The sequence below is a fragment of the Sorex fumeus genome, unplaced genomic scaffold (assembly GCF_029834395.1).
Source record: "Sorex fumeus unplaced genomic scaffold, SorFum_2.1 ptg000072l, whole genome shotgun sequence".
NCBI classification, from domain to species: Eukaryota; Metazoa; Chordata; class Mammalia; order Eulipotyphla; family Soricidae; genus Sorex; species Sorex fumeus.
The window spans coordinates 52,133,520-52,160,301 of NW_026606129.1; the positions used below are offsets into that span (position 1 = coordinate 52,133,520).

The window sequence follows — 26,782 nt, forward strand, 5'->3', positions numbered from 1 at the left end:
CTAAGGGTCCTGTGGGTGACCCAAGCAGAGGGAAGAGAACCTCAGAATGCTCTGTCCCACCACCCAACTTGTGTGCACCTAACTGGGCATTTCTTGGGACTTACCCCATCCTACTCGTGACCCAGTCCTCTCCTTAAGCTTGAGTTCAACATGGTCCACAGGTAAAGGCCAGTTGACTTCCCGTGGGTAGTCCTGCAAGGGGTATTGTGGGAGGCCTCTTGTCCTAGTCTCCTGTCTTATGAGCAAGGCTCTGGCTGGCCTTGGACAAGCCTTTCTCCAGGCTGAAGTGGGGGTGGAGGAGGGGACACTAGTTGGGTCTCTTTGTTCTGCCTTCAGCTCCTCACCTCGGGTTGAGTGGTCTGTCCTTAATGGACTGTCACAGGGAGGCGGGGGTGGGGTGGGGGAGGTGCAGGGGTTCAGGCTTTGTGGGAGTGCAGGGAGCTGAAGCTAATTTAGATTATAGAGAAGAGCATGGACAGGCTGCCCTCGCCCTCTCCCCCTCCTGGGTCTCTTCTCTGCCCTGTCAGTGTGGCCCCGTCAGGGCAGAGGGCAGCTGGAATGCGTCTCCTGAGCCAGGGGCTGCTACATTATTCATGAGCACACTATGCAGGGCTGGTGGGGAGCCTCTGTCCCCTCCCTTTATGAGGGGTAAGAGGTTCTGGCTAACCTGTGTTCCTCTTCCTGACCCAGGAGCTGATACCATGAGTGACACGAGTTCTGTGAGCCTGGAGGTGGGTCCTGGCAGCCGGGAGACTTCAGCTGCCACGCTGTCCCCTGGGGTGAGCAGCCGCGGCTGGGATGATGGTGACACCCGCAGTGAGCACAGCTACAGCGAGTCTGGCGCCAGCGGCTCATCCTTTGAGGAGCTGGACCTGGAGGGCGAGGGGCCTTTGGGGGAGCCAAGGCTGAGTCCTGAGGCTGAGCCCCTAGGAGCAGCCAAGTGGCCCCGGGAACCCAGTACCCCTGAGAAGGGCGAGGAGTAACTCGGCCCTTTCCCTCCCATGGTGCAGTTGCTGTGGAACTAAGCTGACTCTCCAGCTGTCTTCCTCCTTCACTTCCCTGGCCTGGACTGGGCCGGGGCTCCCAGGGGGACCTGACTTTTGCCACCCCGGGCCTCTAGCTAAGTCTTCTTCTCACTGCCCTCTGGGCTCCCCCGGGCTAAAGGAGCCAGAAACTGTCTTCTGCACTCAGCCCCCAGGGCTGCCACCCTGTTACATCTTTTTCAGATTCACATTGGAGCTTCCAGGAACCAGAATAAAGCAAATGATTTTCTTGTTTCACTTGGATTTGTCTGTGTGTTTGTTGGTTCTGCCATGGGGAGCTCTGCATGCAGGCTCGGAAAGGCAGGGGTACCTCCAGGCTTAGGAAAGGAAGACATCTAGTCAGCAGCCCTGCAAACAGAAAGGGACATTTGAGGCCATCCCCTCTTCTCTGTGACTCCCATTGACCCCATTGACTTTCCCTTCATTACAGAGATGCCCATTGGCCTTTGGGGAGCGGGCAGAATAGGGCAAAAGGGTGTGAGAGCTGAGCACAGGGTCCCTTTGGGGCTCAGGAGTAAGAGCTCCCAGCTCTGCCTCTATGAACTTCCAAGGGAGGCCTTTTGTGTCTGTGGCTCTGCCATGCCTGTGCTCACGCTGGTGTCTGCCCAGCAGGTGAAGACAGCCCTGCTGTGACTTCAGTGCCTGGGCCCCAGATGTGTGTGCCTTCCTGGACATGGGACTCAGGTTCTGTCTATGGAACCAGGTGGTCATAGGCCTGGGAGAGGCTGGTACCCTAGTGGACTCAGGATATAAATGTACCTGGGTGAGGCTGTAATATATGTCTGTTGTATTATAGGTGAGACTGACTAGCCAAGAGCGTTGTTATGGAAGCTTGCTCCATATATAGCTTTGCTTACTCTGTATGTATGTGTGTGTGTGTGTGTGTGTGTGTATACATATGCTGAGCTGTGTGTTTGTGTCCACATGTAGAGCTATAGGCCTGTGTAACTGTCTCAGCACAACTGTGAGTGGATATGTCCCCAGCATATGTATATGGTTCTTTGTCCATGTGTGCAGCTTATTATGTGTCCACATATAAAACTATTACAGTTGTGTGTGTGTGTGTACAGTTATGTGAGGTGGTTTACATACACTGCTGTGCCTGTGGCTGTGTTGACATGCGCATCTCTGGCTGTGAGGCTGGGTCTGTGTGTACATAGCAGGATGTGACAGCTGAGAAGCTGAAGCTGTGTGTCCTTGTGCTGCAGTGGGACTTTATAGCCCACTGACTGTGGGCCATGGGATAACCCTCTCTTGCTGTCATGGTGTTTAAAGCCTGTGTCTTAGGAAGCTGCTGTGGTGCAGGGACTGCTCTTCCCATGTCAGCACCCTGCCACTTTCTAAAACCCTCTGTCCCTAGGGCCCAGCACCCCCCCCCCACCCCCATCTACCCACAAGCAGCCTTTGAGCTAGCCAGGGAGAGCAAGAGCAGCAGAGGCAGGAAGACAGCATTTCTGTCCCTCCAGCCTTGTCTGACAGCTCTGAACCCGCATCCTGCTGCCACCTCGCCTCCCATCACTGACTGAGTTTGTGTTTGTTTGGGTTTGATGTGTTTGTCTGTTTCACAGCTGTGCTTCCTAAAGCAGTGGGGCATCAGGTTTCTGTGTCTAGAGAGGAAGCCTGAGAGGAAGCCCGTCCACTCCAGCCCACTTCCAGCTGCTCACACACACATGTAGGTGTGTGTGAGTGTGTGTGTGTGTGTGTGTGTGTGTGTGTCAGAGGGGTCTGGGCTTGGCATGCGTTTATTAACTTGTGTGTCTGAACTAGCCTTCCCTCTCCTGACACCTGTAGAAGAGACAATACCTGTGTGTGTGTGTGTGTGTGTGTGTGTGTGTGTGTGTGTGTGTGTGTATCTTAGGAGGTGTGCATTCTCTGGGTAGATAGCACAGGCTTGGGGGCTAGGTCTGGGTTCAGGCCCCCTTCCCAGATCCTTAAGCACAGACTGGTACTGCAGCTCTCATAGTACCCCTGAACCAGGGATATCCTTCCCTGGCCTGCTGCAGGAGGGAAGACAATCAAGAGCATGTTCTCGGAGCTGTCCTCCCTTTGCTCAGGCTCCAGCTCCTGCTCCCTCCTACGCAGCAGCCAGTTTCAGGAGCCTCTTCACCTTCCCTCCCTCCCAACCTTCCAGCCCAGCATGTCCCTCAGTGCTGGCCCCGGTCCCTGAGGTCCCACCCTCTATTACAGGTTGGTGCCTGCTATAAATACCCTTTGTATAGATACTGGGGGTTAGTGGTTGTGGTGGTGGGTAGGTCAGCGCTGGGTGCGTGGTGGGGAAGTGGTAATTTTAAAGGTCATCAGCAGGAAGAAGAGGGCCCATTTTCTTCTGCCCTCTGTCCCACCCCATCTTTTCCTCCTAGTGACTCAGGCCCTAGCTCTCATGCAGGGCTGAAGATACAGGCTTCCACCCCAGGCCTGGCATAAGGTGAGCTGCAGTCTGGGAGGGAAGAACAGATGTGAGGCCAGAGGCAGACTTCCAGCAGCAGGCGGGGCTCAGCGCTCCTCCAATCTCCCACAGGAGCCCTTCCCTGTCCTCCACGGGTACCTGCGACCCTGGGGCCAGACCTTCCGCCCTCGCAGAAGGGACCCCCATAGCACCACGCACGACTCCCAGGACCCAGTGATCTTCCCAGCTCCGTGCTCCAGGCCCGTGGTCCACGCCCCTCTCTGGGACATAGTCGAAACGGCGGGGTGGAGGGGACCCAGTCAGGTTCCTGCTCCCGAGCGGGACTGGGCCCCTGAGGGTTCAGCACCACGCGGCGGACAGCTCCGAGCGGGCGGCTGGCGGAGAGCGCGAGCGAGGGAGCGCGGGAGGCGGCGGGCCAGGCGCAGCGGACAGCGGAGGGGGGCGAGGCCCGGCTGCGAGCGGGAGCCCGGAGTGGGGGGGTCGGGGGAGGGGCCGGGGGCGGGGCGGGCAGGGCCGCGCCGCGATGGAAAGCGGCGGGGCGGGCGGACTGAGCGCGCAGAGCCGAGCAAGCGAGCGGGAGAGCGGGAGCTGAAACCCAGCGCCCAGCTCCTCCGGTTCTCACCGCGCCAGAGCCGGGCGTGCCAGGTAGGGTAAGCAGGTGGTGCCGAGGCCGCCGCCGACATCTATCCTGACCCGAGGAGTCCTGAGGATCCTCGAATTCCGGGGCTCCCGGGCCGGACTGGCGGGACTGGCCGGGGCTGTCCGGGCAGCGCTCTGCAGGAGCCCGGGGAAGACAGCCCCAGGCTTCCACCTTCTCTCCCAGGGCATGCACGTCCTGCCTTGCTCTCCCTTGTTCCTCTAGCCTCTCTGTCCTTTTGGTCCGTCCTTCTGTCTGTGCCTCTGTCTTTGTCTCAGCCTCTGAACTGGATTGCTCCCTGCCCGGATTTGTGGCCCAAGGCTCTGATGGCACCCTCTTGGATTCTGTCTCCCCTGGAGTTCTATCCCCAACGCAAATTGGGTCCAGAAGCCCTTGTGGGAGGCTGGTAGTTTTGACCCCATCTGGGTCTCTGTTTCCATCTCTTGTTTTTCTTTGGGCTTGCCTCTGTCTACTGTTTGCCTGGTAGAATGGCCCCTTGGGGGATCCCAGACCCCCTGTCCTGGCTCTAATAGGCGATTAGCCCCAAGGTACTGAGGGGACAAAACAAAGAGCCCTAGGATGGGCCAGGACACAGAGCACTGGAACTAGTCTCTGCTCTTCATTGGCTTCAGTTTCCCTCTCCTAGGTGGAGTGGGTGTCTGGGGCACAAATGATGGAGCACAGAGTAAAAGGAAAAAAGAAGGGGTTTCTGAGGGCCGGAGACAGGCTGGATGGAACCCTGAGACTGAGAATGGAGAGAAGGGAGATACTGAATTTTCTGCTTGGTTCTGAGCAGGAGAAAACAAACAAAAAGTCTCATACAGCTTTCCACATACCAAAGTCTCATCCTGAGCCTTGGTGTAAGATTTTTTTGTTGGTTTGATTTGGTTTGGGGCCATACTCGATGGTACTCGGGGCTTACTCCTGGCTCTGCACTCAGGAATCACTCCTGAAAGAGTTTGGGGGAATCCTATGTGGTGCTGGAGATTGAAGCAGGATCAGCTCCGTGCAAGGCAAGTGCCTTATCTGCTGTACTATATCTCAGGCCCCTGTTCTGAGATTTTTTTCCAGAGGATCTGCTCTCCTTCCCCATCACACACATATGCTCACTCCTTCCCTGTTGCCTCAGGACCTGTGGTCACACTGTTGTCTGCCACTGGGGCAAGCCTCTTCTGGCCAGCTAGCTCTTAGGGCTTAAAGTCTCAGTCAGGAGAATCTGGGAATGGCTCTTGGGGGGGCTGTGGAAGGAGAGAAACAAACCCAGTGGTACTCAGGTCTTACTTCTGGCTCTGCACTCAGGGATCACTCCTGGTGGACCATATGATGTGCAGGGGGGTTGAACCCGGGTCAGCCTTGTCCAAGACAAATGCCCTACCCACTGTACTATCACTCTGACCCCTGAGGAGGGCTTTTTTAAGAATCAGAGACTTGCATTTTCTTGGGTACTCACCAGGGCATGAGAGACTGCCCCTTAGAAACTCATCCTCTTGTCCCTGTGGGTGAGCAGCAATGAGCCCTCTCTGGAAACCAAGGCTCATAATGGTCTCTGCCCTCCCTCCCCCCAACAAGTATGTTTCTCTGATCTCTCTGCTGCAGAGGGATTGACATGAAGCCCTGGGAGATTTGTCTGGGGTTTTGTCTACTCATAGTGGGAAAAGGTTGTTTTTGGTTTTTGTTTGGGAGCCACATCTGGAGATGCTCAGGACTTTCTCCTTGTCGTGTGCTTAGGGATCACTCCTAGTGGGGCAAGGGGGACCATATGTGTTGCTGATGATTGAATGGGATTGTCTGCTGCAAGGCAAATACCCTGTCTGCTGTCCTATCTCTCTGGCCCTGGGAAGGGGATTGATTGTGTCTCCCATCTATTGTCTGGGCCTTTAGCCTCTCCCTATTGTTAATGACATGGGGCCCATCTCCACACCCAGAACAGGGGAGGGCTGAGAGATGGATTGGGGGTGTTTCCAGGAGCTTCTTAGCCCTGGTGAGCACTTCTACTTCCTAGCTCTGAGTCCCTGCAGAAAGGGTTTAGGGAGACAGAGGGAAGCCTCGCTCACCTTCCACTTCTCTTCTGTCTGTCTGTCTGTCTCTACAGGAACTGCGTCCTTTCTCAATTCTCTTCCTGCCTATCCTTTTCTGGTTCCTGTTTTCTCTCTTTGCCTTTGCTGCCTCTGCCCTGACCCTCCGGAGGCCCAGGTCTACTGGGCCATCCATCCTCCCTTTGGGACCATGGGGTCGCCGCTGGGGCTTCTGGCACTGCTGCTGCTGTGGGGCGCTGTGGCCGAGGGCCCCGCCAAGAAAGTGCTGACCCTGGAGGGGGACCTGGTGCTGGGGGGGCTGTTCCCGGTACACCAGAAAGGCAGCCCCACCGAGGAGTGTGGCCCTGTCAACGAGCATCGCGGTATCCAGCGGCTCGAAGCCATGCTTTTCGCACTGGACCGCATCAACCGCGACCCGCGCCTGCTGCCCGGCGTGCGCCTGGGCGCGCACATCCTGGACAGCTGCTCCAAAGATACATACGCGCTGGAGCAGGCGCTCGACTTCGTGCGCGCCTCACTCAGCAGGGGCGCCGACGGCTCGCGCCACATCTGCCCCGACGGCTCTTACGCCACCCATGGCGATGCGCCCACAGCCATCACCGGAGTCATTGGCGGCTCCTACAGCGATGTCTCCATCCAGGTACTGAATGGCGGGTGGGGACAGGGAACTGCAGAGTGGGGGTGAGGGAGAAGGGCAGGAGGTGGAGTATTAGAATGAAAAAATAAGGACTATAAACATCCTTTGAAGAGATTTTCACGAAGACTAAGAAAGGGCCTCTGTCACGTACTGGGAATTGCTGTTCAGAGACTGTATCAGGGAAACATTCCTCCAACATACTGCGCGCGCACACACACACACACACACACACACACACACACCCGCCAAGCCCCAAGAAGCTTAATAGCCTCCCTTCCATGAGCTCAGGCCAGGTCTCTTAGTTTACAGCTCCGAGTCTGAATTTGGGTTTGTCAACTCACTGTGATGGGACTCGAATACTTGTTACTCTTAGAGTTGTGGTGAAAAATGATTAAATCTTATTGTAAAGTAATACATAAAAGTGTGTTCTGGGGACCTGGTATGTCATAAGGGCATAAATCCATATTGGCTGCTATTATTAACCCATTTCGTAGATGAAGATATTGAGACTTGAAAAGAGTCAAACCACTTGCAAAGAGAAAACTAGAGCTCTCAGCCAAAGGCCTGGGGGTCCCTCAAATTATTTCTCTGTGAATTGGAAAGAAGTGCCAAGTATCTCCCAGAGACAAGGCTAGGGGAGTCTAGGAGGAAGTAAAACATGGGACATGGGGAGGTGGGGAGGGTACCCTGGGTTATCCAGAGGGTGCAAGATTTGAAGGGAGGGAGATAACCAGACCCTCCCTCCTTCACTCTCCTATAAGAGTCAGCAGAGTATACTGACCCAAGGGATGTCCCTAAGTACCCCTGGCAGCTTTCAACTAGGTGGATGGTCTCAGGCTCTCCTGGTGCCCAGTAAACTCAGCTGGAAGATGAGGCCAAAACTTGGATCAGAATGGGGTTTCTGGAGGAACCCTGGAGGTGGGAATTGGGAGGCACACCCTCAGCTTTCTTTAGAGGCTGACAGGGCCAGGCCCCCTAAATTGGAATGCTTGTTCCATTCTGGGGAAAATTAATGATCCTGAACCATGGAGGAGCTTCTGCCCCAGATCAGGAGAGGCTGCTCATCCCTCTACTGCAGACAGTGACACTTGTCCACCTTTGGGGGTGTCTTGAACAGGTCCCTCCAGCCCTGCTGGCACAGGGATAAGCGGACAGCCTCTCACTGGCTGGTGTCACTAAGGGCCTCTAGGGTACTGTTCTAGCAGCCTCATCTCCACAATTCTCTTCAGGGGCCCCTAGATTCCTCTTCTGGAACCCAGTTGCCTCTCTCTCCCCCTCCTATCCCCACCCCCCATCCGCCTGCTTCCTGGGCCCTGCAGCCCACACCTCAGCATGAGTCTGCTTTCTCTGTGTTTGAGTCAAAACAACACCCAGCCCTCATTCTTAGCTGCACCTGCCTGTTAATGATCCCTCCTCGTTCCTGCCCCTTCTCTCCTGCCTAAATCTCTGTCATCTTCCATATGCCAGCAACTGTGGCTTTGCATGCATTATCATTGCAAGGAGGGGCACTCCCAAACAGTGCTCAGGGAACCTGGGGGTCACTCCCAATAGTTCTCAGCCAACCAGGCCTGCTGTTCAATGTGGGAGTCTGAGGACACAGTACTCCTGAGATATGGTCCCCTACGGTACTGGGGACCACCAGGGTCTCACCTCATGGAGCTCGGCAGCCTCTAGGACTGCACCAGCAGTGCTTGAGGGTGCCATATGGCTCCAAGAATCAAACCACAGTCAGCCATCTACAAGACAAATACTTTAACCCTTTTTAAGGATGTACTAACTCTTTAGTCATGCATTATCATTTTAGTCTGTGCAGAAGCCTTGTAAACAGGAATGAGAAACCGAGGCTCAGGGAGATCTGTTCCGCCTATTCAGGGACACAGAGGTCAGAAGTATGGGAGTGGACATTGCTGTTTTTGTAAGACATCCACAAATACAGGCCAAAACTCTCTTTCATGGGCCCAGGCCAGGCCCTGCTTTCCTCTACATTTTATGCCCCCAGGTTTTTGTTTGGGGCCCTGGTTTGGAGCAGAACCCTAGCCCTGAGGTAGGTGCCAACCGCTGGCGTGAGTGGGATACAGGAAGCCTGGGACTCACTCCGGCCTAGGCATGCAGTGGATACCCGTTGTGGCTCTCAGGGTCTCCCTCCTTGGGAATCTTTTTCTTCTTTGTTCATCATCCTATAGCCGTGATCCTTGTCCAAGAAGGGTGCACCCCCAAACAGGTGGAGATCATGAAAGTCCTGATCATCCCAGATGCCTCTGATGCCTCTTTCTGTCTTGACCAGCTGCGGGCCAAACTTTCTCGACCACAGAACCTTGACCTGCTCTGGGTGCCCCAGTTTGGCTCCTGCCATGCGTCTCCATGGGGAGACTGGGCATTACTTAGGACCCCGAGCTATGGCTTTGGCTTCTCTCTCCCTGGAAGTAGAAAATACCTTGTCCCCAGGCAGACGGCACATCAAGAGATGAGACAAGCCTTTTGGAAGAGGTGACCTCAAGTGACCTCCTGGAGGTCAAGACCCCAATCCTAATAGTTGGTGTGTCTGTGTGTGCCTGTGATGGGGGGAAGGGGGGTTGGTATCAGAGAGAGGGGAGACAGATATATCTTGAACTTTCGATCTGTTCTCTGATCTTTCCATCTCATCCCCACCCAGGTCGCCAACCTCCTGCGGCTCTTTCAGATCCCTCAGATCAGCTATGCCTCCACCAGCGCCAAGCTGAGTGACAAGTCCCGCTATGACTACTTTGCCCGAACTGTGCCCCCTGACTTCTTCCAGGCCAAGGCCATGGCCGAGATTCTTCGCTTTTTCAACTGGACCTATGTGTCCACTGTGGCATCCGAGGGTGACTATGGTGAAACAGGCATTGAAGCCTTTGAGTTGGAGGCCCGTGCCCGCAATATCTGCGTGGCGACCTCAGAGAAGGTGGGTCGAGCCATGAACCGCGCGGCCTTCGAGGGTGTGGTGCGAGCCCTGCTGCAGAAGCCCAGCGCCCGCGTGGCTGTCCTGTTCACGCGCTCCGAGGATGCCCGTGAGCTCCTGGCGGCCACCCAGCGCCTCAACGCCAGCTTCATCTGGGTGGCCAGTGATGGCTGGGGGGCCCTGGAGAGTGTGGTAGCCGGCAGTGAAAGGGCTGCCGAGGGTGCCATCACCATCGAGCTGGCCTCCTACCCCATCGGTGATTTTGCCTCCTACTTCCGGAGCCTGGACCCCTGGAACAACAGCCGGAATCCCTGGTTCCGCGAGTTCTGGGAGCAGAGGTTCCGCTGCAGCTTCCGACAGCGTGACTGTGCCACCCACTCACTGCGGGCCGTGCCCTTCGAGCAGGAATCCAAGATCATGTTTGTGGTCAACGCAGTGTATGCCATGGCCCACGCACTGCACAACATGCACAGGGCCCTCTGCCCCAACACCACCCGCCTCTGTGATGCCATGAGGCCGGTCAACGGGCGTCGTCTCTACAAGGACTTCATCCTCAACGTCAAGTTCGATGGTAATGGGGCTGGCCAGTGTTCACTAGGCTGCTGGTTCTGCCTGTCTAAGAGGGAACAGACCCTCTCCCTCTATTACTTGGTTAAGTGAAATGCAGACCCCAACAAGTCAGGCTCTCCCAGAGGGGCATAGGCAGAGCCTGCAGGGGGCTGCCGAGGCAGAGAGAGCACCAAGCCCAGCCAGGGCTGCAGTTCTGCTTCCTGAGACCCTTCAGGAGAGATCTCTGGTCTGACCCATCCCTTTGAAGGTCTTAAGGTCTGGGTTGGATCCTGCCTTCTGTCTCCTGCCTCTGTATCTTGTGGGCTATGAATCAGGAAGCTTCAGGCCCATTTTTAGGCAACACAACATGGGCGAATGTGAGAATAAGGGGTGGGGAGGGTCTGAGTCAGCTTCAGGATGACATTCCCTCCTGCAGGGAAATTCCTATTCATACCCTTAATTTTCATCCAAGACAGTCACGCCTCTTTAACCCAGTGACTTTATTTTAGGTTGAGGGGCTTCCAGGTGGTGTTTGGGAGGTGGGGATCCCACCAGTGAGTTTCAGCCCACTGGGTTAGTTGTTCAGTACAAGGACCCAAGGATGAGATACTGACAGGGCCCTGCTGTGCTGGGAATACCGGGGCCTCTCTGGCATTGCTGGGGACCTCCAGGGCCACACTCTCACATTCTTAGGGAACCTTCAGGCTGGCACTCGGCAATGCTCAGGGCACCACATGGCACTGGGACTCTAACCCGAGTTGAGTGCATGCTGAGCCACTGCTCTAACCACTGTACTACATCCCAGCTCCCCTCTGCCAAAATGATTTTAGTGAAAAGTTCCAGGATTAAGGAAAAAAGAAGCCTGAGAATTATCACTGACTTTAGGAAGAATCCTTAGGGCAGAGGGTACCTGGCTGGCCCAGCTCAGAGCAGTGGCCCAAGGTGTTCTGACAGGATTCCTATGAGATTGAAAGTGGGGTGAAAAAAAAGAAAGTGGGGTGAGGGGTGATTCACTGATAAAATTTTTTTAAAAACCCATACACACCAAAAAAGAAGAAAGAAGGAAAGAAAGAAAGAAAGAAAGAAAGAAAGAAAGAAAGAGGGGTGAGGTTAACCCCTCTGACTGAGGTTAACTTTATTTCAACCCTCTTCAGTGACCCCGGGCTTGGTGGGGTTTCTGGTGGGGCTCAAGTTGGGTTTTGAGACTAAGAGGACAGGGTGGGCAATGGGGAGTACCATTACCACAGGGCTTGAAGCTTATCATCTGCCTGCTGGGGACTCAAGACCATGGGGTCCTGCCTCCTGAGCTAGCCTGGGTACGTGGGGCTTGAAGGGACATGGCCGGGGTCTGGGCATAGAAGCAATTTGTGATCTGCCAACAGGTGATTGTTGAGGTGGGATCGGCTGGCACTAAGATGGGGGCTAGGACTGGGTGGGCTGGGAGCGGGGACTGCCAGAGACAGGATTAAGGGGGATCTGTCCCAGACCTGAGGCTGAGTTTGATTTCTTTTCTTTCTTTCTTTTTTTTTTTTTTTGGCTTTTTGGGTCACACCCAGAAATGCACAGGGGTCACTCCTGGCTCTGCGCTCAGGAATTACCCCTGGCGGTGCTCAGGGGACCATATGGGATGTTGGGAATCGAACCCGGGTCGGCCGTGTGCAAGGCAAACACCCTACCCGCTGTGCTATCGCTCCAGCCCCTGAATTTGATTTCTGGTATCTACATGTTAATCCTGGGAAGAGGGCTGTGGTGGTGTGTTCAGTGAGCAAGATGGGGTCTGGGTTGGAGAGCAGCTCTCAGCCTGGGGCTTGAGGCTGGAGGGTTGGGGGTCCAGATGGGCTGTCGTAGAGATGGCTAAGGCTATAAGAGGCCTTGGGGGTCTATTTGGAAATTGTTGGAATCCCCCATTTAGAAAAATGAATGGGGTCAGGTGAGCTCTGGGGTTGAGGTGGGAATCAGAAGGATAAGGAGTGTGGTCTTAGTTTGGGGCAAGATTCCATGTTTTGGAGAGGTTTGAGGTTCATCAGGATAATACATCCATTCACCCTCTCTTTCTTCCCTTGCCCCCTACCCCCCTGACAGCCCCATTCCGCCCAGCAGACACCCACAGTGAGGTTCGCTTCGACCGCTTCGGTGATGGTATCGGTCGCTACAATATTTTCACCTACCTGAGGGCAGGCAATGGGCGCTATCGCTACCAGAAGGTGGGCTACTGGGCAGAAGGCCTCACCCTGGACACCAGCCTCATCCCGTGGGCCTCACCCTCTGTTGGCCCGCTGCCCTCCTCTCGCTGCAGTGAGCCCTGCTTGCAGAATGAGGTGAAGAGTGTGCAGCCGGGGGAGGTGTGCTGCTGGCTCTGCATGCCCTGCCAGCCCTACGAGTACCGGCTGGACGAGTTCACCTGCGCCGACTGTGGCCTGGGCTACTGGCCCAACGCCAGCCTGACGGGCTGCTTCGAGCTGCCCCAGGAGTATATTCGCTGGGGCGATGCCTGGGCTGTGGGGCCAGTCACCATCGCTTGCCTCGGGGCCCTAGCCACCCTCTTCGTGCTGGGTGTCTTTGTCCGTCATAATGCCACCCCTGTGGTCAAGGCCTCAGGCCGGGAGCTCTGCTATATCTTGCTGGGCGGTGTCTTCCTCTGCTACTGTATGACCTTCATCTTCATTGCCAAACCATCCACAGTGGTGTGCACCTTACGGCGCCTGGGTTTGGGCACCGCCTTCTCCGTCTGCTACTCAGCCCTGCTCACCAAAACCAACCGCATCGCTCGTATCTTCGGCGGGGCCCGTGAGGGAGCCCAGCGGCCACGTTTCATCAGTCCTGCCTCCCAAGTGGCCATCTGCCTGGCACTCATCTCGGGTCAACTGCTCATTGTCACTGCCTGGCTGGTGGTGGAGGCGCCAGGCACGGGCAAAGAGACCGCCCCTGAACGGCGGGAGGTAGTGACACTGCGCTGCAACCATCGCGACGCCAGCATGCTGGGCTCACTGGCCTACAACGTGCTGCTCATCGCACTCTGCACGCTCTATGCCTTCAAGACTCGCAAATGCCCCGAGAATTTCAACGAGGCCAAGTTCATTGGCTTCACCATGTACACGACCTGCATCATCTGGCTGGCCTTCCTGCCCATCTTCTACGTCACCTCCAGTGACTACCGGGTGAGCCCCCTGCGAGAGGTTGGGCGGGCAGGATGTGGGAGCTTCTGTTCCCTGGGGTCTCACCGGACCTCCAGAACTCTGAGGTTAAAGTGGCCCCCTCAGGACTAAAGGTCTGGGAAGGAGGAGAGCTGAGGGGCCCTGGGAAACAGCCAGGGAGGTGGAGGAAGGAGCAGGAGTTGAGATTTCAGGGCAGGGGCCATCTCCTAACCTAGGAGGAGAGGGAAGCACTGGAATAGGTTGCCATAAACAGGGGTTCTGCCCTGTTCCACGTGTGGCTGTGAGACCTGGTCTCTGCTCTTCAGAAACCTGTGGGCTAGAGCTAAGTTGAAAGAAATACTTCTGTCAAGACCCCATTGAGAGTGCAGGAGAGAGGGGTGGCGGTGGTGATACTGGTGTTGTTGTTGTTGTTGTTGGTGGTGGTGGTGGTGTGTGTGTGTGTATGTATGTGTGTGTGTGTGTGTGTAGGTGTCTGTGTAGGGAATCTGAGAGGCTTCCTGGTAGAGGAACAGCATGTGTGGATAAGGAGGTGAGTGTAGGAAGGGACAGTCAATATGGAGGCCGATTGTAACAGAGGGTGTGCACTAAGGAGGGGATGGGATAATCTGGAAGGTAGGTGGGTGCAAGTGAAAAGCTTTAATAGGAATCTTGAACTCTGGAGGACCCCTGGGATGCCTCTGTTGCACAGAGTCTTGGAGCCAGACAACTCCAAGGTTGAGAACAGAAACTAGGAAGGCAGAAGCCAAGCAGGGGTGGGGTAGTGGTGGTGGTGTTAGATTTGCAGGGAGGACCAGGAAAGGTGAAAACAGTACTCAGTGGCTTCTAAGCCAGATTGGAACTAGCATCTCACTGGGTCTCCTCAGCATCCAGGGCCTGGGGTGCTGCAGACATCATCACGGAAGCCCCCTCCCCAGAGCCAACCATGAGCTCTGAATCCACGGACCATCTTGGTTAATTTTCCATTAACCTTTCCTCTGGAGTAAACTCCACAATAGTCAAGAAACAGACTCTCAATCAATTCCTTGCCTAGAATTGATTCAAAGATTGTGAGAATAGCTTACGGTCTTGATTGACAATCCCAACAGTGAAGGAGCAAGAAAACAAGAGCCCCAGAGAAACCATTTCCCCGAGAACTGAGGTCTGGTTGGCAGAGATGGGGGCCAGGGGCCGCCAGACTCGGCTGCTTTGCACCTGCTGGGCCACCTGCGTGGGGAGCAGAGGCCAGGACTGGAGAGGGCAGCTGCTCTGACTCAGCCTGCATTTGCATAGGATTTGCATTTGTGTGTCAATCATAGGCGGCCAAGGACTCGCCCAGGACAGACACACACAGCCTGACCATAGGCCTGTGTCTATACTGACACAGGGCACACATAGGTGCACTGCACATGCATGCCTGGAGAATAGGTCTTCCCACCCACACAAGCATCCACATGCTCACCCACTTACACTCACACAGGCATACACACTGCCATGCAGGGCTTCATACATGTGCCTGTGTACACTCTTGTATGCATGCTTTCATGCCTACAGGCCCCCCTGCAAGTTCACCCCCAGTGGGAAGCCTGGCATCCCTGGGAAGATGTCACTGGTACTGATGGAGGAACTGTGCTTGACCTTCCTATAAATCCTCTGGAGCTTGGCAGATGGACACTTGCTGGCCCCCGCCCCTGCCTGCTCCCTCCCCCACAGTCCCAGCAGCGGGTGGGGGTGTTCTTTGGACCAGGCTTATGCTTGCCACCCTCCTCCACCCTCCCAGGTGCAGACCACCACCATGTGTGTGTCCGTCAGCCTCAGCGGCTCGGTGGTGCTCGGCTGTCTCTTCGCCCCCAAGCTGCACATCATCCTTTTCCAGCCGCAGAAGAATGTGGTGACCCACCGTGCGCCCACCAGCCGCTTCGGCAGCGCAGCCGCCAGGGGCAGCTCCAGTCAGGCCCAAGGTCAGAGTCTCCCTAAACACCCCTGTCCACCCGTGCACCCCTCCCTGCCTGTCTCCCCAGCCTAGGCATCAGGCAGCTGAGAGCCCTTGTCCCCACTCCCAGCCAAGGGGCAGGTTTGGCAGGGGTCAGTGGTAGAGGTTTCATCCTCAGCTGCTCCCTCTCCAGAGGTTGGCCCCAACCCTCAGCCCTTTTCCACAGGTTCCGGCTCCCAGTTTGTCCCCACTGTCTGCAACGGCCGTGAGGTGGTGGACACGACAACGTCGCTGTGAGGACCCACCTGCTCGCCACAGCTGCTCCCCGCACCTGTGCCAGCGAGCCCCGAGGCCAGGAGGAGGAGGGCTGGAGCACTGCAATAATGCCAACCCCGCGGGCCCCCGACTATCCATCTCCCTCAAACCCTTCAGTCAGAAGTCAGAGTCCTTGTCACAGAGCCTCTGCCAAGGCCACCAGCTGCCCTTGAAGCCGGGTCCCCGCCAAGCCAGGGTACACTGCCCTGGACCGAGGCGTGGGCGGCTGAGGACTGCAGAGCTCTCCACCTCCCATCAGAACGGTGCTTCCAGCCCTGCCCCCCTCCTACTAGGGCCTTTTTAATTTTTTTATATGTTATTCTGGGATGGGGAGGGGGGTAACTATGGGGCCACCCTCCCCCGGCACACTAGTCTGTCCTGTGGTTTATTTTGTATTTTCTGTAAATAAAGTGTCTTTAGTAAAAAAAAGTAATTCTCTGCCCGTGGCCCAGGGAGGTCCTTGCAGGTCTCCCACTGTTGATTTCCGCCGCTGTGTGTAGACTCTGCCCTGTGCGAGCTCTGTGCCCTTCGGCAGCACCCAGTGGCAGCAGACCAGATCTACAGAAAATGAATGAGCTGCTGTCCTTTGGCAGGTGAAGAGGGAGGACGACTGAGGTTTAAATGCACACAGGCTCCCCTGGTGGTTGAGAGTAAGACCTGGTAGTGGGTGGGTGCCAGGGCAGGAGGGACATCCGCCCCCTGAGAACCCTGGACTTGTCGCAGCTGGTCTGCATGGGAGTCAGAGCTGGGCCACATGTGTTGTGTGGAGGGAAAGAAGAGGAGGCCCAGGGCCCAGTCCTGTTTCACGAGGCAAAACCAGAAAGAGCTTGTGAGGAGGTGGGGCATGCAGCAGAACGGGCAGGCCAGCCAGGTGCTGTCCACCTGGTGTGAAGTGGGAGAAGGGTTCTTCGTCCAGTCTGCAAGAACGTCAGCCCCTGAAGCCCTTTGCTTACCAGCAGAGGGCGCTGAGGCGCTGCGTCGGCCCTAGGGCTAGGCCAGGCCACTGTTTCCCTCCTACCGCCTACAGGACAGTGGGTGCCCAGCTGGTCAGGGCAGAACCTGGCAGCTCAGAAGGATCCCCCAGATGGCATTATCTTAGAAACAAGGTCCTACAGTAAGACGGGCAGACCAGGAACATCTGTGCTCAGGGTTACTCATGGCTCTGTGCTCAGGGATCACTCCTGGTGGGGATGAGGGGACCATATGGGGTGCCAAGGATAGCACGCACACAGGTCAGCTTTATGTAAGGAAAGCACCCTATCCGCTGAACTATATCTCCGGCCCCAACATCTGTTCGTTTTTAAGTGAAAAACAAAATGAAATGAAATAATATTCTCCAACAAGCTGGTGAGGATATAGAAATTCGGGTTAACAATAAAACCTGAAAACAGAAAAATGTATAAAGAAGACCTCAGAAAAGGCTTTCTTTCCCACCAATATTTGGAGGGGAAGCCTGCTAAATAAAAGATAGAATGCCCAGTTAAGATTGAATATCATAGGGGCTGGAGCGATAGCACAGCGGGTAGGGTGTTTGCCTTGCACGTAGCCAACATGGCTGACCCGGGTTCGATTCCCAGCATCCCATATGGTCCTCCGAGCACCACCAGGAGTAATTCCTGGGTGCATGAGCCAGGAGTAACCCCTGAGCATCGTCGGGTGTGACCCAAAAAGCAAAAAAACAAAAAGAGATTGAATATCATATATATTGCATAATGTTTAAGTGTTTATGCATATATGTATCCCAAGTAATATTGGGGACACATACTGAATATTTTTTGTTGTTTATCTGGCACTTAGACTTATCTGGGCATCTTATTTTTATTTGCTAAATGTACTAACCTTCCTGACAGGTCTCTGTTCCCAATGTTCTGGATTTGGGTGGCCCCAGTGAAGGCCCCCAGGGCGCTGCCATCACCCCTTAACACCCACCATCTGTGGCACTGAGCCTGCTTCCAGTCTGACCTTTTCTGGATCTTCCCACCAAACTGGACCCAGGGCACAGCTGCCAGCCCTCCTACCCCTGGACAGGCTGAGGTGGGGCTCTGATCCCTTCCTTTTTTTTTTTTTCAAATTGAATCACCATGAGATAGAACATTACAAAATTGTTCATGATTGCATTTCAGTTATACAATGTTCCAACACCCATCCCTTCCCCAGTGTAATTTCCCAGCAACAGTGACCCCAGTTTCCCTCCCACCCCTTTAAGCCACCTTCCACCCAGCCTGCCTCTTTGCAGTATAGCAGGCACCTCTCTTATCTCCCTCTCCTCTCCCCCTCTCTTCCTCTTTCCCTCTCTCCCTCCTCTCCTTCCCTCCCTCCCTCAATCTCTCTCTTTTAGGGATTATGACTTGCAATACACATGCAGGTATTCTCATCCCCTTCTCGCACCAGATTCACAGCAGTCCTTTGCGTGGCTCAGAAGTATTTTCTGTAAAATGTAATAATAATAAAGATAACAATGATTGCAAAGAAGCTTCCCAGGGGGTCTGAAGCAATAGTGCAGCAGGTAAGGCACGTGCCTTGCAAGCCCCTGACCCAAGTTCGATCCCGGACATCCCATTTGATCCCCTAAGCACTCCCAGCAGTGATCCCTGAGTACAGAACCAGGAGTAACCCCTGAGTATTACTGAGTGTGGCAAAAAAAAGTAAAAAAGAAAAAAAATTTTCCAGGATAGTAATTACCACACTCACAGCAAAAAAGGTACAGAGGGTATCAGTAAGGCAAACACACTTTCCTGCCATCCACGGGGCGGGGGGGGGTAGGGGGGAGGGGGGGTTGAGGTGGGGGTGGGTAAGGATGCAGGTCTGAGAGTCAGGTGAGGAGGGGCAGGGCCTAAAGAATTAATTCCTGGGCACCATCCAGAGCCAGAATGCCCAGCTGTCCCTCACTGCCCTCACTCCCACAGGGCCGCAGGCAGAGAAACTCTTAACCTTGACTCCTCAACCTTCAGTCCTAACTAAGACTGGGCCCCTCCAGCTGCCCCCAGACTCCCTCATCCTCCCAGTGCTGAGTGACCTGGGCTTAGGTCTCTGCTTTCCTCTGATTCCACATCTGTGTCTCAGGAACCCCCAAGTTTCTGCCTAGGAAGTGAGTGGAGGGCTCAGGGTCTCTCTGCTCAGGGACCAACTTGCCTTGTGAGACCTGGAATCTTTAGGCGAGAGGCTCCCTTTTATGGGGAATGCTGCACAGAAATGCTAAGCTTTAGGGATTCGTCCCTCTGCAGTCCAGGGAGGTGGACTGGTTCCCCTCCCACAGTCATCTGCTTCCTTTATGTCCTCAGGGCAGCCAGGCCTGCCCTGAGCATGGCTGTTTCTCCTGTGGCTTGTTCAGAGGCCCCTCCCTTGCCCTGTCTCTTGCAGGGAGGTTTCTGTCTCTGCAGGGTGTCCCTGTGACGAATGAGGGTGGCTGAAGTGCTCACTGCTCCCTCCCAGCTCTGGCATGGGGTAGCAGCGAGAAGACCCTGTCCAGGACTCTCAGAGAGAAAGACAGGATATAGCAATCCAAGGAGAAATTGGAGAGAAAAATTAACGGAGCTGGGGAGATGGCATGGAGAGTCTGACTCTTCCATATCCCACCAGAATCCTGTAGAACTTTCCATTCCTCCACACAGCTCGGCTGTTTTCTTCTGATGTGTACGTGTGTGTGTGTATGGGTGTGTGTGTGTGTGTGTGTGTGTGTGTTTGTCTGTCTTTTTGTCTGTCTGTGGAGGGGGAAGAAAGTTAAAGGGAAAGGAGGGTCCACTGAGGGTCTCAAAACCCTCTGGTTGGGGATGGAGCGATAGCACAGTGGATAGGGTATTTGCCTTGCACAAGGCTGACCCGGGTTCGATTCCCGGCATCCCATATGGTCCCCCGAGCACCACCAGGAGTAATTCCTGAGTGCAGAGTCAGGAGGAACCCCTGAGCATTGCTGGGTGTGACCCCTCCCCCCCCGAAAAAAGCAAAAAAAAAAAACCCCTTCTGATGGGAAAAAATATATAACTCCTGTGGGAAAGAGGAAAAGTGCCTATAAACCTATGCCCAGGGTCCAGCAGGGCAGTCAACTCTAAAGTTGGTCCTATCTCAGTCTCAGGGGGAGGGACCAAGGAGACCTGGAGGAGATGCTGGCAAGAGGAAGGAGCAGGAGGAAACAAGTGAAGTGTGGAAGCTTGAAACCCCCAAGGGCAGTCCCCAAGTTGTTAGGGTTTTTCACATTCTTCCTGTGAAAACCATATCTGCTCCCTATCAACAGTTTAAGCATTGCGGAGATGTACAGGAAAGAAAATGAAAGGATTACCTCAGTCTCATCATTCAAATATAACATCATTAACATTTCTGTACAGCATCCTTGACATATTTCTATGCATTTTTCCAGAGAGGAGAGATAGAAATACTTTCATAAAAATGGGATCATGCCATATGTCTATTTTTTTTTAGTGGGGATTTAATTTTACTTCATTCTAATTGAAGAAAATGAATCTCAAGTAAAACCAAAGAAATTCTTGAACTTCACGTATATAGTTTTTTGATCTCAGAAATTATTTCCCCATGGGTCTGAGGGAAGAGAGTGACATTGAGAGGTAAATATTCCTTCAGTCTCAGGGAATCTGAGGACAGTTTGACTCCTGGTTAAATTTCTTGAAAGATGAATGGAAGGTGACGGCCTGATTGAGTCCTTCTAGGGGTTGGGGGTGACACCCTCAAACACCAGGAATTCATTTAGGTGTTAGTTAAGGAGTCCTGTGGGGGGGGGGACTCACATCACTTCTCGTTGATCAGGGGTGGGAGTGTACCTGGTGTCTGAGGTCTGGGGATCCTGAGCTCCTAATTCTCGATTCGTCCTCCAGATGAAATACTCTCAGTGGTGGGACAGCCCCGTGTCTTGTTTCATTTATAAAATCGAAAACTCAGTCTGACGGTCTTCAGCAGCTTGATGCTACTCAATACATTAGCCCTATTGTCATTGTAGACATATCGATTTCTTGTTGAGAACAAAGAATATTTTTATCACATCTCTCAGTTATTTTGTGACTGATTTATTTCTCCTATGATGATCTCCTCTCCTTTCCCTAATATGATCTCTATTCATATTCATTCTCCTGTATGCAGCGGTCACCACCTACCTCTTATTTCAGCCTCTCTTTACTTTTTAAAAATTACTTTTTATTGAGGTCTCATAGTTTACAATATTTTGTTTTTTGTTTTGTTTTTTGGCCCACGCCTGAGTGTGATCAGGGCTTACTCCAGGCTCTGTGCTCAGGGGTCATTTCTGGTGATGCTCAAGGAGACCTTATGTGGTGCCATGGGTCAAATCCAGGTTGGCTGCATGTAAGACAAGAGCTCTATCCACTGTACTATCTCTCTAATCCCATATACCATCAAAGTGGTTGCTGAGCTACAGATTTACTTTTTTCCACCCTTACACTTTTTATAAACAATATTGGTTTATAAAAGTTGTTCGTGATGATTTGTTTACAAAGCTGTTCGTGATGATTTGTTACAGACATTCAATATTCCAATACCAAACCCACCATGTTATACCTTCCCTCCACCATTGTCTCCAGTTTTCCCAACCATCCCTTAAGCCTGCCCCTACAGCAGGCCCTAAATAATTTATTTTATATTGCTTCTTATTAATAATTTGCAAAAAGAATGGTCATCAAATGTTTCCTTAGAAGAAAGTTAGTGAAGATTGTTGTAATTCACCAGGGAGCCATTAAGTCCTTGTATTAGAGATTACTAAGATGTTGCTGCAGGTTAATCCTTCTGTGTTTATATTTTGTTAATAGAGATTGGTCGCTTTCTACAGTACATCCTACCCAATCTAGTGTGCTACTCCTGGTTTATCACTGTTGTAGAGTTAAAGAAGTTGCGCAGCTGCAAATGTGGCCTCATGTTCCAGGAAGTCCACATTTTTTTCACAGGGTGATACAGCTGGAGTGAAATTTTTTACTGGGCGGTGACTTTGAGGTGTGTGTGTGACTGCCAGGGCTTCCCAAAGTATAAGGAGATGGGGGAAGGTAGCCCATTCCGATTTCGTGAAAGCAAGAACTCCACCCACTGTACTATCTCTCTGGTCCCAAAAACTGCATTCCTGAGTTTTTCAGCAGATTACTTTCTGGATGAGGCTCATCCTGAGCAGTGGGGTTCAGCTGGGAGCTTGGCGGCAATTGTGGGGGGTGGAGGCTTTCAGCTGCGGCGGCTCTGTTTGGGTGGGCACTGGGCTCATTCACCTCCACTCCAGGATGGCTGGGACAACTCAGCCTTGCGTGGGGTCCGGAAGAATCTCTCATGATTTACATTGTAATGTTAGAATTTTCTTCAAAAAAAAGTTCCTGGGTGGGGCAAGAGCAATAGTACAGTGGGTAAGGAGCTTGCTTTGCACTCAGCTGATCTGAATTTGATCCTCAGCACCACACATACACCCCCAAGTACCGCCAGGAGTGGTCCCAGAATGCAGAGCCAGGAATAAGCCCTCAGCACATTCTGAGTCTTTACATGTGGATTACTTTCCCCCCTTTTTTTCATGTATAGTATTATAAAAATGCATTCTATTCACCTATTTTACCAAATTTTACTTAAGTCATTTTAATAAAAATATCCCCTTGCCTCCAGTGATTATCTCCCACTTTTATTATGAAATTTTAATTTATATATGAAAAAGTGGAATGCCTCTCAGAATTGATCTAATTGATATAATTCTAATAGCTTTTAGAATTAGCCTCTGGTTCCAAGTGACCCCATACTTTACTTTCAATCCCTTTCAGAACTTAAGAATATAAATCCAGGGAGGCACACTTATTCTTAAAATAATATATGACACTTATCAAACATTTACTAGGAGTTCTGGATTTTATTGTATATATGTGTTATTGCACACAGGTTCTTTAACTCAATTTAATAGTTACAGTAGTTACTTTCCTTTATATAGATGTGAGAAGTACAACTCACAAAGATAGAGTTCAATGGATTTTTTTTTTTCACAAAGTGAAACGTAAGCACATTTTTAGTAACAAATGTTGTCACTTTGAGACACCTGGGGCCTCACAGGTTAGGGTTGGAGCCGGCCCTTTCCTCCCCGTTCAAACGAGACCCCGAGCCACCGCCCATGAACAGCCTCTCTGGCTCCTAATCAAGCTGCTTAATGGCCATGATCCCAAAGACTCAGAAAAAAAACCCAAAACCCAGCAGCTTTTGGCAGACATGCATCTGGTCCCTGCAGTAGGTTACCTGCACTGGGCCACCCCATGTAGGAATAGATTTCATGCCTTGGCCTGTTCCCCCTGGCGGCCCAGTGGCCGCCATCTTCCAGAGGCCACTGGATAGTCAGATTTGGGCCCACAGCGATGAGACACGCGGGGCCTCATAGGATGGGGGTGGAGCTGGCCCTTTCCTCCCTGTCCCAAAGAGACCCCGAGTTGCTGCCCACAAATGGCTTCTCTGACCCCTGATCAAGTTGCTAAATGGCCATGATCCCGAAGACTCGGGAATAAATCTCGGAACCCAGCAGGTTTGGGCAGAAATTCCCTCCAGATATAACTGTTAAAATTTCAGAATTTCAAAATCGTGTGGCTACTATTGCAGCCACACGACATCATATGTTATTCATAATCAGCAATAGAAAACAAATAGTCTACTGTTGCCTTTTTGGCAAATCCGAGTGTTGGGGTAAAATCCCAAATAGTAATGGTGGGTGTGGTGTCAAAATATTGAATGTAATCAAAGTAGAGAGAGAGTAATATGGAAATCATCTGCTCTACAGGTAGGGGGAGGGTGTGGGGGTGGGGGTATCTTGGGATTTTGAGGGGTGGAGAATGGGCACTGGTGAAGGTACGGGTGTTTTATTGTATGACCAAGACTTAAACCCGAAAGCTTTGTAACTGCTCTCACAATGTTTCAATAAATAAAATTATAAAAAATGAAAAAAAAGTAAGGTGGAGTTCATCCCAATTCAATCAGCCTAATCAATGGATGAATAAAAAGCAGTTCTCCTACATTTAAAAAAAAAGATAGTTAATCTATGCTTTGAATAAATTTCCAATTTGTATGCATTGCTAAGAATCTCCAAGTGAAATTCTGGAAATATTGAGTAATAAAATTTGTTGTGGAAAAAAATGTTATCACTTGGGGTAGGAATGATAGTACAAATTAAAGCTGCAATAACAAGGGTATTTGCCTTGCACATGACAGACTGGGGTTCAATCCCCAGCATCCTTTAAGGTCCCCAGCATCACCAGGACTAATCCCTAAGCACAGATTCAGGAGTAAGCTCTGAGCATAGCTGAGTGTGATCCCAAAACAAAACAAAAAGTTTGTCACTTGACTTTTTTGAAGGGGCCACACCCAGCAGTGCTCAGGAGCTACTCCTAGCTCTACACTCAGGAGTTACTTCTGGTGATGCTCAGTGGATCATATGAGATGCTGTGGAAACCCAGATCAGACGCACGCAAGACAAGAGCCTGACCTGTTGTACTATTGCTTTGGCTCCTGTGTTTATATGATTTTAAAGCAAATAATTGAGGACGATTCTATATGCTATAGAATTCACTGATTTTTAAGTGTGCGATTCTGTGAGTTTTGACGGATGCATAAAGGATCCAAATGAAAACAGAACTTTCCTATTACTCCTAAAAATTTCCTCAGGCATCTTTCAGTAACTACAACAACCTCCTTCCAGAGACAACCATTGTTCTGATTTACTCCATTTTATTGTCACTTGGGGCAGGAATGACAGTATTAGCATAACCATATTCTATTTGGCAATCCATTCTCTTGTTGATATATCATTAGATTGTTTCAAATTTTAAAGCGACTATAAATGCACTCTTCTTAATCCTCTTATGTCCACAGGTTTTTAATTTGGAGGAGGAAACACATACCCAGCAGTGCTCAGAGTCATTCTCTGTGGTCACTCACTTGGGCTAGTGGTGCTCAGAAGCCACCAGGGCTGTCCTTGTTAATACTCAAGAGGCCAAAAAGATCTAGGGACCAAATCCAGGTCTACCAAGTACAAGGCTTGTTCTCCACTACTTGAACCACTTCCCTAGCTTCTCTAGAGAAGTTTTTAAAAATTATTAGACAGTTCCAGATGGTTTTATCAAGTTATTGTGGCATTTTACAGCAAAGCATTGGACCTCCTTTCTATTTACAGTCCTTTTAACTCTAATGGGAGTGTAGGGGTATGTTTGTTTGTTTTTTAAATTTATTTATTGAATCACCGTGAGAACAGTTACAAAGCTTTCAGGTTTAAGTATCAATCATACAATGATCAAACACCCATCTTTTCACCAGTGCATATTTTCCACCACCAAGAACCCCAATATACCTCCCCATCTCACCCTTACCCATGCCTGTGAGGCAGATGATTTCCACTTAACTCTCTCTCTACTTTGACAACATTCATTATTTCGACAAAAGATGCACCATTATTATTTGAAAATTTCCCCCAACAATCAAACCTGCCGAAAAGCATTGTGAAATAATTTGTTTTCTGTTGCTGGTTATGAAGACTATATAATGTTGTGCGGCTGCTATTGCAACCGCACGATTTTGGATTTCTGATATTTTACTAATTAAGTCTGGAGGGATTGCTGCCAAAAGCCGCATAATTCCAAGATTGGATTGTGTGCCTCTGGGTTCATAGCCGTGCCGGAGAACTGCTTGTGGGGGCCAACTTGTGGTCTTGGCAGGGCGGGAAGCTTATTGTGGTTTTAATTTGTAACTTTCTGGTGACTAATGACATCAAGGTTATCATTATATTATTTTGGTATTCATAAATCTTATTTGGTGAAGTATTGGTCCAAGCCTTTTATTTGTTTTTTTGGGGGGAGTCACACCTGGCAGTTCTTTAGGAACAAGCTCTGTGCTCACAAGTTGCTCCCAATAGAACTCGGGGGACCAAGTATTGCCAGGGATTGAACTAGGGTTGACCACATGCAAGGCAAGCACCTTAACCTCTGTGCTATATCTTTGGCTCATATTAGTTCTATCTTTATCCCATTTTAGTAGGTCATCTTTGTTTTAGTAGATTATTTTTAAATATTGATTTATAGTTCTTTTAAACTCCAGAATAAATCCTTCATCGGGTAAGTGAAAATATTATAAATATTTTCCCTAATCTGTTGCTTGCTTTTTGGGTCACACCTGGAAGTGTTCAGGATTTACTCCTGACTGTGTTTGGGGATCATTCCTGGTAGTGTTTGGGGATCCATAAGGGATACTGAGGATGTAACCTGGGTCTGCCACATGGTAACTAAAGGGATATACCAACTGTACTATCACTATGGCACCATAGCATCTTAAAATTATTAAATCTCTAATCCATGAACACAGAATGTTTTTTCTATGTATTTAGTTCTATAAATTTATTATTTATAATTACAGAAAACTTATTTTGCTTCTGTGTAGTCTCTGTCTTTCATCCCCTTTCTGGATATATTATTATTTTTATACTATTATGAATAAAACTGCTCTCTTCATTTCCTTTTCAGTTGTTCATTGTTCACATATAACACTACCATTGATTTTTAGGAATTAGTCGTAATTAGTCTGATTCTATTTATTAACTTTAGTAGTTTATTTTGGAAGGGGATTTGGGTTTTGGACCACACGGTTCTCTGAGCTTAGTCCTGGCTCTATGCTGAGGAGTCATTTCTAGTGAGCTTTGGGGACCATGTAGGGTGCCAGGAATCAAACCCAGGTTGGTCATATGAAAGGCAAATGTCCTATCCACTGTACTCTCCTATTCACTCCAGTCCATAATTCAAGTAGTTTAAAAAACTTCTTTGGATTATTCTATTTGTAGGATCATGTCATCTGCAATGATAATAGCTTTACCCTTTCCTTTCCAAGTTGGGTGTTTTATATTTCTTTTTCTTGCCTAATTGTTTTGTGTTTCCAGTATAGTACTGAAAAACTGATGCAAGTGGGTTGTCCTGATTGGAGAGATAGTAGAGTGGGAAGAGCGCTGGACTTGCATGTGGCTGACCCAGATTTGATCCTGGCACCACATACGGTCCCCAGAGTATGGTCAGGGGTGATCCCTGAGCATAGAGCCAGGAATAAGCCCTGAGCACTGCCAGTTGTGTCAAGGGAGAAAGAAAAGATGAAAGAATGAAAGAAAGAAAGGGACAGAGAGAAGTAGGGAAGAGAGAGAATAAAATGGAATAAAATAGTATTCCTTTCTTGTTCCTAAG

The 26,782-nt window shown here is 51.2% G+C and overlaps 2 protein-coding genes across 7 annotated transcripts in view; both read left to right on the forward strand.

Moving 5' to 3' along the window:
- Positions 1–1,280, forward strand: part of LOC130037908 (testis-expressed protein 264) — a 139,405-nt gene extending 138,125 nt beyond the window's left edge. For all 6 annotated transcript variants that reach the window (XM_056129954.1, XM_056129955.1, XM_056129956.1 and 3 more), the window contains one exon: positions 691–1,280. In XM_056129954.1, the coding sequence (XP_055985929.1) occupies positions 691–983 (293 nt within the window). In that variant the 3' untranslated portion in view covers positions 984–1,280. The remainder of the gene's footprint in view (positions 1–690) is intronic.
- A 5,027-nt stretch (positions 1,281–6,307) lies between these two features.
- Positions 6,308–16,107, forward strand: GRM2 (glutamate metabotropic receptor 2). The gene is made up of 5 exons (XM_056129125.1): positions 6,308–6,763; positions 9,414–10,251; positions 12,312–13,387; positions 15,141–15,321; positions 15,520–16,107. The coding sequence occupies exons 1-5, from the start codon at positions 6,314–6,316 to the stop codon at positions 15,588–15,590; spliced, it is 2,616 nt and encodes an 871-aa protein (XP_055985100.1). The 5' UTR covers positions 6,308–6,313; the 3' UTR covers positions 15,591–16,107.
- The last annotated feature ends 10,675 nt before the right edge of the window (positions 16,108–26,782 follow it).

What these genes read in the sequence shown, in the direction of transcription:
- GRM2 (XM_056129125.1), top strand. Translation starts at nt 6,314, where the DNA reads ATGGGGTCGCCGCTGGGGCTTCTGGCACTGCTGCTGCTGTGGGGCGCT. An exon ending in CCTCAACGTCAAGTTCGATG is followed by an intron (nt 10,252 to 12,311) that starts GTAATGGGGCTG and finishes CCCCCCTGACAG; the next exon opens with CCCCATTCCGCCCAGCAGAC. An exon ending in TCACCTCCAGTGACTACCGG is followed by an intron (nt 13,388 to 15,140) that starts GTGAGCCCCCTG and finishes CCACCCTCCCAG; the next exon opens with GTGCAGACCACCACCATGTG.